The following is a 12,023-nucleotide window of genomic DNA, read 5'->3' as shown; positions in this document are numbered from 1 at the left end:
ACCAGCCTAAGTGGAAAACTACTAAGGCTGCTCTGCTTCCAAGGAAGTCATAGAAATAGGCCTAATTAGGTGCATATAACCATTCCTACTCTTCTACCTCAAGCAGGGACTGAGAAGGAAGCATTTTACTTTTCCTTGGAAAAGACAGCAGATGACACATCCAAAAGCAGGATGCCCATCAGTCCATTTACAATCAAGGTAGGGTTTTCATATCTCCTAAACCAGTGACAAAATCACACAGGAATCTAATAAGGACTCTTATCCTCCTTTGCAAGAGCAGCCTGCAGACATGATCTGCAGCTACATTTTGAAGAAAGCTAGGGGAACTGGCAAGATTGAGGAAGAAGCTGCATAAAGTAAAAGCATTTGGGCCATTACTGAAGACAACTGTCGCTATACCACACAAAGAGCAAGTATCCCTGTGTTAAGACATCCCTGCAATCAAAATAAGTTATTTTACACTCTAGAAAGTAGACTTATCTTCCTAAGCAATAAAAAGCTGGAATCCATAGTTAGCTGTGTGCAAAGACTAGAGATCTAGATGCAAGAAAATAGCTTTCACTCTCAAAACACCTTCCCATGGCCAATGGGATGATCACACTGATTGACAGGACCATAAGATACAAACAGAAATAGTGCCAGAAATAGTATTGGTCTCAGCCTGTCTCATATCCTAATCTTTTTTTCTGCAGGGCCCTGGCCAGACATCACTTAGTGGAAGCTGAACCTACACCTAGTGGTGCAGAACATGCTTGATTACTGGTGTAGCTACTTGGGGATGGAGGCAGGATCAGCTTGCAAAAGCAATGCAAGAGGACCAAAGCCTCAAGGGATAATTTGATTAATAAGATAAATTTCCACTAAAGCAGGTGACCTCAGCTTCAGACTGGTCCAGCACTACTGACAGGACACCCTACCATTGGGGTGTACACAAGCATAGATCCTCCCTTCTCCTCCCTTTGTAAAGGAAATGTAAAGCCTCCCCAAGGAGGAATATATACTCTCTCACACTTTGCAGCTAAAACTTTAGTTATTTTTCACTTAGGCAGTTGCTTTAATTCCTAGCAACTGAGTGAAAATGCTTCCTTGATAAACTCAGCCTGACATTAAATACAGAGTTACTACAATCTTAAAGAAAATAAATATTCTTGTTATTGACATTCCTGTCTGCCCAGATTCATAATGGCTGAAAAATACATACTGGGAAAGACTGCGCTGTATAGTTAAAAATATACCAATTTCTTCTCCAAAACATTTAAGTAATTCAAGTTTTCAGACTGTAGCAACAGGATTTCTTGATGTGATAGACAATTAGAGACATGGTATGAAAATATGTAAGATGAAAATTAAAAGCAAACAATTATCAACAGTTTTCTGTATCTCTAACGAGGGTCTGGCAATAAAGCTACCACTACTGAAGCATACCACTTGCAAAATATCTTAATGACTCACAAGGAACAAGATAATGTTTAAGAAAATTAATTAAACTTTTGAGCAAGGGAGTTTAATTTCACTGAGAAAACAAGTGCTTCAAAATTAGTCAATGAAACTATACATTTCATACAAAACTGCAGTATATGATTTCAGCCCAGTCATAAAATGCAATGAATAAGCCTGTAAGTATCCATGAAGAAACCAATTGCCTTTAACATTTTAGACTAATTAAAAAAGCAGAACAAAAAACTAACCATACTGATTGCTTAGTTCTGTTAAATTGCTGATAATAGGCAAGATGAAAAGGTCTTAATGTTTTGTACCAGACAATAAAGCATTTTAGCATATAAATAACATTAAATGATCAATTTTAATGCTTTCCTTAATTTCATAACTGAGGAAGTAACAGGAGTAGAACACTGAATTGTATGCTAGATTTTGAACCTATTAAAAACCAGACCTGCTGGTATTTGTTAATAATCAACAAACTGGTGCTTAAATACCTATACTCTTAAGACTCAGATTTTAAAACTCTGCCTAAGAATCTATACTGCAATAAACCTTCCTCTTGACTGCTCTTCCCTTGATTGCTTTACTTTGCTTCCTAACTCTTACATGGCCCTTCAAATTAATTCAAAATTCATGCAAGCAAGAGCTGAATGCAGTCCCCCTACTACAAAGCCTGAATATCCTCAGACCATTTCAATTTTCTACATTTCTATCCAATTTCCTCCATATTTTTTGTTCTTTTATTTTTAAGCACAAAGACCAAACTGAATTACTGTACACAGGAGGAGGACTGTATGCAGACCATAACACAGATTAATGCTGGAATTTTGATCTGAGTTAGTGGAAGGTTAAGACCTGCTGACAACTGAAAAGCCACAATGTCAGGAGAGAAAGGTTAGGATGAATTTCAGAGTAAGAAAACAAGGAGGGAGAGAAGATGGCATTGTGTACAAAGGAGGCCATGGAAGTGTATCAGAAAGAAAGCAAGAGTAACATGAAAAAAGTGAATGGTGATGGCAAATCTGCTGCACACACAAAGCAGTCAACCAAAACTAACCAAAAATACAGATCTAAATTAAGTCCATTTTGAGAAAACAACAAGTGGAAGACTGAAGGAAAAAGTGTCTGTGAATGATGGCCTGGAAGTATGAAGAACCTAAACACTGGCAGCAATCAGTTAAACATAGTGGCAAGCAAAGCAAGAATATTTGAGAGTAAATAAGAGAACAAGATCGTATCTGAACTTGAGTATAGTTGTATGACCTGATGCATGAAGCAAGCTAAGTACAGATCTTCCAAGACAAGATACAATATCTCACAGATAACTGTAAGCTAAATTACTTTGTCAGCTAGGCAGTAGGAAAAGCATATTAAAAAAAAAACCCTCCTAAGAGCCATCATGGCACACAAGCTTTTCAGTCTTTATATCTGGGCCACTTCCACATGTTTTGGTCCAAACCACATTCTAAATTTTCTTTGGGACAGCATAAGAAGAGCAGATTTTCAGTGGTATAGCTGCAGAACTTCACCAGAAGGTTGCAAAACTTGAGTGAACAGTATCAGTGTATTAGGCACAAGCACAGTGCTCCACTCACATGGTTGAACTGTTCATGAATTCCAGCTGCCTTGTACATCTGCTGGCTTCAGATGACAGCAAAGCATACCCACACCTGACTCCTTCACTGTACATGTGCCCATGGAGCTGTCCTCAGCAGATTTAGTTTTAGAGCTCAGAATGCTAATTCTTACTCAGTTGTCATGCCCATCCATATTTTAACACACTCCAAAACAGGACTGCATACCCTTAACTTCATTTCCTTTATTATACCCTCTGCTCTCAATTCCAAAGGATAGAAAAAAAGTCTAAATTCATCAATAGCATTCCCACAACCTAAATAATTCACAGATCAAAATAAATGTTAAGTCCAAAGATTTCCAACAAGAAACTTTTTTTTTTTTTTTTCTCAGAGCTAACCATCTGGTTTATACAAGAAGAACAGGAGAGAATGCTATTGGACAGAATCAAAATTCTCAGTCTGAGTCTCAGCCCTGAACTCTAATACAACTTAATTTTTTCATTACCATTTCATGCAGATGTTTACCTCACTATCCTACAAAGCAGGTTACAGAAATGAGGTGTGTTTATCTAATTCCACTTTGCATTTGTGCATCTTTTGTTCATTTTGTGGGATTTTCTGGTTAAAGCAGAATTTTCAATCTTCTGAACAGGATTTTATATAATTGCTTCAGACACTTAAAAAGTGACTGAGTACAACTGCCCTAAATGTGTTGTACACGAACTAATACAAACTGTGTGAGAAAAATTCAGTAGGAATATTGTATTATTAAAAACAACAAGACAACAGCTGCTCATGATGAATTTTCTCAATATGCATAGGCACACTTATGACAGTTTGATGAAATATCAGTGACATTCAAAAAACATTCTTTGCTAAGCAGTTGTTTTTATCTACAGCACCAGTACTGTAAAATACTTAAGAGGGAGCACACAGATTGTATCCTGTCTGCACAAATTTGCAAGTTTCAGAGAACAACTATATTCTGAATAAGCACGATACACATTGCAGTGAAGCAAAGCAGTGTTAACAAATCACTATTTGCCCAATTGGCCACATCAGCCAGAAGACAGCTTTAAATGATATAAACAGAGGAAAAGTCAGAAATTTTGTAGCAGAAGTTTTGTTCTTAGCAACAAAGTCTTTTTAAGAAGCAAACTTGCATACGGACAGGGAACATAACACAGAAGGGATGTGAGTCCACCCCTAACAAAAGCTCTTAAAGAAACTGACCTGCCACAGAGTAAAAGAGAACTGTTCTCATGCAGATGAATAATGGTTTAAAAGATAGGAAATGGATAAGTGTAAACAACCATCAGTGTGAGGTAAAATCACCAGTGGGATCCTACTGAGATGATTGCTCAGGCAAAAGCTTAAATAGGAAATAACTGAAAATATTTATAACATTAGATTTATAAAATATATCATTGGATACAGTGGATGAGGATTTCCAAAAGGAATGTTAGTGCAGAAAATCTACCCTGTACTGTTTGTAGACTCAACAAGGAGCCTAAAAGACAGAACATACAATTATTAGGAAAAGAACAGCAAGCAAAACAGAAAAAGGAACAAGGTTTTAGTCTTCCTCTCAAAGACCAAAAAAGACCCCAAAATCACTACCTTAAAAATATACAAAGAAAGAAGATAACAACATATCAGGTATGAAAAAATGTAAGTAAAAGAAATTAGTTTACAGGCCAAGACCCTCCATGCAGAACAGGAGCACTACTGAGGGTATTTGCAGTCGTACACACTCATGAATGGCAAGCAAGAGATAAATAATGGATTTTTTTTTTTTTCCCCCAACAACAAAATTAGTAATCCAGGACAGTGAGCAGACTTCAAATCTAAAAAGTTTTCAACACAGTATCAAATCTAACGATGGAACCACTTGTAATGGGTTATGTTGCTCTTAAGGTTGCCCAGACTCCAAAGCAGTTTGGACAAAATCAAGGAAAAATAAACAAGAAGTGATTAAATAAAACTTGCTGCCTCTGACCACAGAAGCACTGACACTACACAAACTTCTGTAAGGCTGTGGAGTACTCTGAGACAAGCTCATTGTGAGCTTTTCCTGTTCTTACATGACTTCCCTCAGTACCAGCTATGAGCAATTTTTGAAGACTGAGTAACAATCATGTTTGATGTGTCATCTGACCTGAAGGAACTTTTCTTGTGATATTAGAACACTGTTCTAGTTTCAAATAAAGCTAGCAACTCAAGAGTTATCTTTCTCAAAATTTTATCTTTCCAAAATTTGTGTCACTGGTCAAAAAAATATACATTCAATGTACATGTAAGATTCAACATTATCTCTCTGTAGTCACTCATTACTGAGTTTGCAGAGGACACAGATGCATAGGCCTGTCTTAAGGCCATTTCCATTTATTTTAAAATTGACTTGAACCTGAAATACAGAGATTAGGCTGAAATTTGCATTGTGAAATTACCTCTTTCCTAGTTAGCATGAATGGATTTTCTTTCCCCTTCTATTTGTCACAGAAAAAGGCAATAATGAGTAGATTACTTGTACATGTAAAGTTAAAAGATAAGAACGACTGCTCATTAAAGGAGGGGTTTTTTTTTAATCAAGATAACATACAGTCAAGAACACTTTTATTTACATATATACCTCATATTACTTTTTTGTGCTCATTTATCCTTCTACATGATTCAGAGGCTGAACACATGCACAGAAAAAAAGAATGTGGAGCAGAAGCTGTGTTTTCCACCTGTCTTTTTATTAGGATTTTACAGTGAGAAGATACCAGAACTTTTCCGTCATATTTTCAAAAGATCTTTACACAATCTTTAACGTGTATCATCTATTTTCTTGCCAGCGGAAGTGTTTGTCTCCATACTGTTTATGAACAGGTATTTTTCCAGCTAAAAACCAACCAACCAAAACAGAAAATACAAAAGGCTTACTAAATCAGACACCCTTGACACTCAATGTGAACTTCAAAAGTAAATTACAGCTAATCAGGTGGCAGCAGATGATCGTGTCAGAGCAGCTCATGCAGCCCAATAACTGCTACAAGGACAGATAACAAAAATGTCTTATAAATTAACGAATATTTCCAAAGGTAAGTAAAAATTAAAAACCTGTTACAGCATTTTCTTGTAGCGCTGACAAGAAATATTCCACCTCTCACTTCAAGAACCACAAAGTGGATAAAGAAATCGTACTGCTCTCCCAAGCTGTACTGTACTTGTCAAAAGTATTGGAAAGGAAGGCTCCTTTGCCTGACTCAGCTCCTGCTTGCAACAGCCTCCCATCCTTGCAGTCTGACAGATGCATTTTCTTTGGGAGTTTTGCTGCTCCTGCTACCTGGCACAGGGAGAAATGCACTGTCACATCTCCATTGCTTAGCAACACAAGGAGCTGCCACAGGAGCTTCCTACATTGCTGGGGCCCTGGGCAGTCACCTCAGCAACTTTCTCCTGTGGCACGAGGGTTCATCAGTGGCACTGGCAGCAAAAGGATGAGGCTGGCTGTGCACACCCAATGATGTACTACAAACCAAGCAGTCCACTGGAATATTCGAGAATATTCAGCACACAAGCTGCCCCACCTCAATCCTTGAGTTATTCTCTTGGTTGTATCTTGCTCACCAATAACACTTAAAATGCCAGACAAAAAATCCTCATAAAAGAGAGGACAGATTTATTTGGTCAAGTTTTAAGGAAGAGATTAAGGCACTGCATTGCAGCCTTGGGGCTCTAACACAAACGTAACCACAATGTGACTGCACTGACAATTCTCTCTTCCCCTCTAGAAGACAGGATCCCAAGAGTGCCGGCAGGCAGCTCAGGTTAAATTGACTGTTTGTGTGGCACCTGAGATGAGAGAACAGGAGAGGCATGGAAGCACTATCAATGCATGAGACAGCTCTAGTGTGACAAAATAATGACTTTATTAAATCTTTGTGCATGAGAATGGGTATGTCTGTATGCAAGAGTCTACAACTTTAAAATGTTGTATCACTCTTTAAGATCTTTCCACACCCTTCAAAGCATATCTACACATATAACTGTTTATGGATTATGTACATTACCAGATGATCTTCACATATAGCAGCTCATCTCTAGATACAATACATCTAAATGTAAGGTTTAGAAATGCACTGCTAGTAATATGGGAAGTTTTCAATTTTGCAAGTGTTGTATCAGTACTTTGCCACGTACTTATTACTTGACAAACTGCATATCTTCACTTTATTTTTAGATAATTAAAATTAGCTAAACCAAAAAACAACCCCAAAACACAAAATAAAACACTTCACAAATGTCAGAACTCTCATTTCAGAAAGCATCAGGTTAGATGACAGCCCACAATTTCAAGCTTTGCTGAGGACAGTGTTACAAATCGCCCAAGCATTGTCAATTTTCTTTATATTTTTCTTTAAAGTGGTTCAGGTTCTCAAATAAACATATTTTAGAAAAACAGAGATTGAAGACTCATGCAAAGTAGCTACGCAATTTAGCTCACAATAAAGTATCCTTACAGCTTATGCTATGGTAATTAATTCATAAGATGCTAGAGTAAAAGATACACCACAAACACACATAGTTTAAAACTCTGAAGCATATCTGGACTGAATAATTTTAATTGTGTTTTCACGAGATTTTCACCTATGGGACATCAAACAAGTACAGAGACAAATCATCTTCAAACAGCATGTTTCAGGTGGTTACTCTCATCCTCAAAAGCAAATCCAGTCAGATTTCATTAGCGGAAGAGAAACTGACAATACCATCAACTATTCCAGTTTGTGCTAAATTCAGAAACCCTCCTGAAGCAAGCTCAGTGTTTGTTGTGCTTGCTCATTATCTTACATGCATCATTTTCCATCAGCCTTTTCTCTTCACCCTTTGTGTTCTAATGAGAACCTGACCAAGATCCCTCACAAACCCCCTCTGCAACAATGCCCTGTGGCTGCCATCAAATTTTTTCACCAATTTAAGCAGTCCAACAAAAAAGGTCAACTTTTTTTTTTCGGCTTAGCTGCAACAACCATCAGCAGAGCTGCAAATAAAAATTTAAACTGGAAAGAAAATTTAAATCTCTCGTTGCACTTTCTCCTTGACTTTTATATTTTGTTTTACAGGGTAGGAATAAACACCAGCCTTTTCAAAAGGAGTTTTCACCCCGTTTCACCAACAGAGAACCTATTAAGGTTTGCTTCATGTATCACCTAAATATAAGTATCTTTAAAAGCTCACCCACTCCCAGTCACACTTTCCCAAAGCAGTACCATACTACTAATGCTGCGACCCTGCTGTTGAAGAGGTGCTATTCAAGATTACAAGTACCACCCAACTACACAGTTTGAAAGATGGTAATTTTAGCAGACTCTCCTTGACAATTTACAGTCAGACATCTCAAAAGGACTGGCAAGAGTTTCTTGCTGCAGACCAACTAATGCAAACCTAGCATGTTTTGTCATAGATGTCAAAGTAATAATTGAGGAAACCCACAAACATTCTTGCTGGCATGCTTCAGTGAGGCATAGAGCATCTTGCTTTAAAGTTTGTATTTTTAATTACTGCAAAACTAAGATTTATAAGAGCAGAGCAGGTCACCTCCTCTCCCCTTCTCTGACCCCAGACTGAAACCTGCTAGATCCTCCTATGTTAGAAACACTGGTGTTCTCCTTGGCATAGATATAGATATACACCGCTTTAGACAAAAGTGGAGTCCAGCGGGGAAGACTAATGACTTATTTGTCTTCTAAATTGAATCGTGTTTAACCTCACTTGGGAGTTATCAGCAAACCTGATTTCCCAAAGATTCATGCAAAGGGCTGCCGTTCAACCAGTGATACCATCTCCTTGCAGGATCTCACAGACGTGCTAGGAATTGAAATGGAAGCACAGTAGATTGCAGTAATGGCTGAAAATAGTTTGGATCAAATCATCTTTGAGATGAATAATAAAAACAGATTTTGCTGAGCATCTTTTTATTAAAACTAGCATGAGGTTTCAAAAAAAATTAAGCAACCCTTCTATAATGGCAAATACTGCTGGGATTTGAGTCAATAGGGGTAATAGAGATTGGTAAAGAACTAGGAATAAAAATACAGCCTAGACAGTCCTTGATACAAAGACCAATTTACACACACACACATCCCCCCCATCAACCATTCACCAAATGAACAATAGCTGATTCTATTTTAGACTTGATCTATGCTGAAGATTATGTGTTTCAGAAAAGTTCTTCATATGAAATAGCCTTGAATAGAGCAATCATGACATGATTTGGCTAAAAACTAAATGGCACAAAATAGCATCTGGATTTTAAAAGGACAGACATGTAGGGCATTGGCTGCTAGAGTCAGCTGGAACAAGAGGAGCAGAAACTTTAACAGGGACAAGGCCTGCAATTTCTTTCAGAAAGCAATGCCAAAATTTTAAAAAATAAGCATTCCAAAGAATAATCATTCCAAGGGCAAAAAGCAGAAATCCTCTAGACTCATTAGGAGCCATGTTTGAAGGAAGCAGAGGAGGAATGAAAAGACTACAGTGAAATTGTAATTCATAACTGCTTCAAAATATGATGTCAGTCACATTAAAAACAAACATCGTAAAAATGTCTTGCTGACACATGAAGGAAAAAAAACTTACTTCATAGAGTCTGGGTTACAAACCAAGGCTAATCTAGAATAACACATGGCAAATTAAGCAATAGAATTGCAAGCAGCAAAGACTAAATGATCATAAAGGTGAATATTAAAGAATTTTTCCTGTCAAATCCAATTTCATCAGCTGGAAAAAATATAAAGGAAAGCCATCAATTAATCATAACACTAAACTAAATCACAGTAAGCTTCAGAAGAGATTTTCTTAGTGAAACTTAAGTCAGTGCCTATGTACAAGATAACAAAGTATTAAGAATACTAAACAATGCTGTCCTGGTACCTAATGCCCTTCTGTCATGAGAGAAGCCTTTTGCTCCAGTGTTCCCTTCAGCTCACACCCTCTCCTTGCACTGTGCATGGTGAGGCATTGGCACAGGCTGCCAAGAGAAGCTGGGGGTGCCCCATCCCTGTCAGTGTTCAATACCAGGCTGGATGGGGCTCCCAGCAACCTGGCCTCATGAAGGTGCCCCAGTCCACGGCAGGCAGGTTGGACTAGATCATCCTTAAAAGGTTTTCTCCAGCTCAAACTGTTCCATGAGCCTCATGGAATTAAACACAAAGATCTAGATAAGATGAGATGTTTTTTTTTAAAAAAAAACCAACACATTTCTATTCATTGCATATCAAAATATAACCAAAAAATAACCATCATTGCATCAGGATTTTCATTTATATACACACACACACAAAGCATCAGTCACATAGACACAGCTTAGCCTCTGCAGCAGTAAGAACACACTACTCCCAAAAGGACAGGTTAATAAAGTAATTCAATGAAATATCACTGAAATAATACATGTCTGTCACTCACACTTCAAAAGATTTTTTTATTAAAATAGAGTTTGCTAGAAAGTTTTGGTAGACTTTCAAAGAAGATGCATGGACAGAAATATATTAAAAAAATAAAAATCACAAACAAACCAGAAAATATAGCCTACCAAATATGTTGGTGGAATGTCCTTTCCGGGCAATTGGTTTGAGCTCATTATGTCCCCATCCATATTGCCTATAATTGTCCCAGGCATGCTTCATCATCTGAAAAACAGAAAAAAAACAGGATTTGATTACATTATAAAACTACTCTCTATGAATACAATATTTTACTCTTTATTTGAGACTTCATCTTTCACAGACATCCCAGCACACTGACTAATTACTTTGTCACTGCTGCTGTTACAGAAATCAGATTTTACAGCATGAATAAATTTGGAAAATAATCAAGTCTGTTTGACTTGAGCTATGGAGCCTAATGCTCTATGCTAGGTAATTTTCTTTCTTTTCCTTTAATATACGCACAGACATTTAAGAATATAAGCATAAGGAATGCATTTAAGTGTAAGGAATTGCTGTAAAACACTGGCTAATGTCTTAAGATGTTAACTAGAAGAAAAATATATCTACTGATACCTGAAGCATAAAAAGGATTTATTTACACTAATACATCCAAGTAGGACTCAACAATTTTGCAAAAGGCATAACAGATTTCTCATTAGCAACACCTACTTGACAAAGATGTACTGTCATATAGCCTCTACCAAAAGAAATGCCAAAAGCTTTGCTTTTTAGAAAGCATAATGAACAAAGCAATATAATGTTTTTATTATTTATTACACAAAACATTTAGCTTTTTAATAGAGATTCCTACCACATAGTAAGAAAATTGCATCTAAAAACCCAAAAGGTCATGCTGACTAGTTGTGCACATCAGCCACTAAGAAATGCTTTTATTGATTTGCTAAAATTCTTCAAACTCCTCAACTGTTGGAAATACAGCAGACACCAAACTGCAAAGTGAACGCAGTTTTAAATAAATAAATATTATTAGTACCTAAACAGATAAAAGCAAGTAATAGGAAGAAATTAGATATCAAAAGACACTGGCTGCCCCAGACACAAGAAAAGTAAGGAAAAACCTTTAGAAAAACAGCCAGGTGTATGTATCCACAACATTATACATATTTTTATATTTCATTTTAAAAACGGTATTTACATAGTGATAATATAAACAAAACCGCAAGAAAATGTACAGGACTTAAAATCATGATTTTCACAAGTTTGATAAATACTTTCTAAGAGAAGAAACTATGAGAATGTAACTAAAAGAACAATACCAACTGTTTAAGAAACTCAAGCAAGGCAATCTTTTTTCACTATGACTGACATTACTGTAATTCTCTTATTTTAATCAGAGAGTCACTGTAATCAGAAAATGTGAAGGAACAAGAAGATGCTGGCTAAAAAATGAGGTGCAGCCAGCTGCCTTACCAGCACTACCTCACATCTCTCCTCTTACTACCTCTCAGATTCCTCCTCCTACCAAATTCAAGATTTACTGGAAGTCAGCACCCAAGAAGCCCAAATC

The 12,023-nt window shown here is 36.9% G+C and overlaps 1 protein-coding gene across 2 annotated transcripts in view; it reads right to left on the bottom strand.

The window, feature by feature from the left end:
- The window catches only part of MAN1A2 (mannosidase alpha class 1A member 2), a 133,475-nt gene that overhangs the window by 78,611 nt on the left and 42,841 nt on the right, over positions 1 to 12,023 (bottom strand). For both annotated transcript variants that reach the window (XM_014253391.2, XM_005523861.3), the window contains exon 3: positions 10,600 to 10,696. In XM_014253391.2, coding sequence (XP_014108866.2) covers positions 10,600 to 10,696 — 97 coding nt within the window. The remainder of the gene's footprint in view (positions 1 to 10,599; positions 10,697 to 12,023) is intronic.

This window comes from Pseudopodoces humilis, chromosome 2, assembly GCF_049639895.1.
Source record: "Pseudopodoces humilis isolate 2021_Gansu_Grassland_sample_001 chromosome 2, ASM4963989v1, whole genome shotgun sequence".
Lineage (NCBI taxonomy): Eukaryota > Metazoa > Chordata > Aves > Passeriformes > Paridae > Pseudopodoces > Pseudopodoces humilis.
The sequence above is the reverse complement of the archived record's forward strand: the minus strand, read 5'-3'. Positions and strand labels throughout refer to the sequence as shown.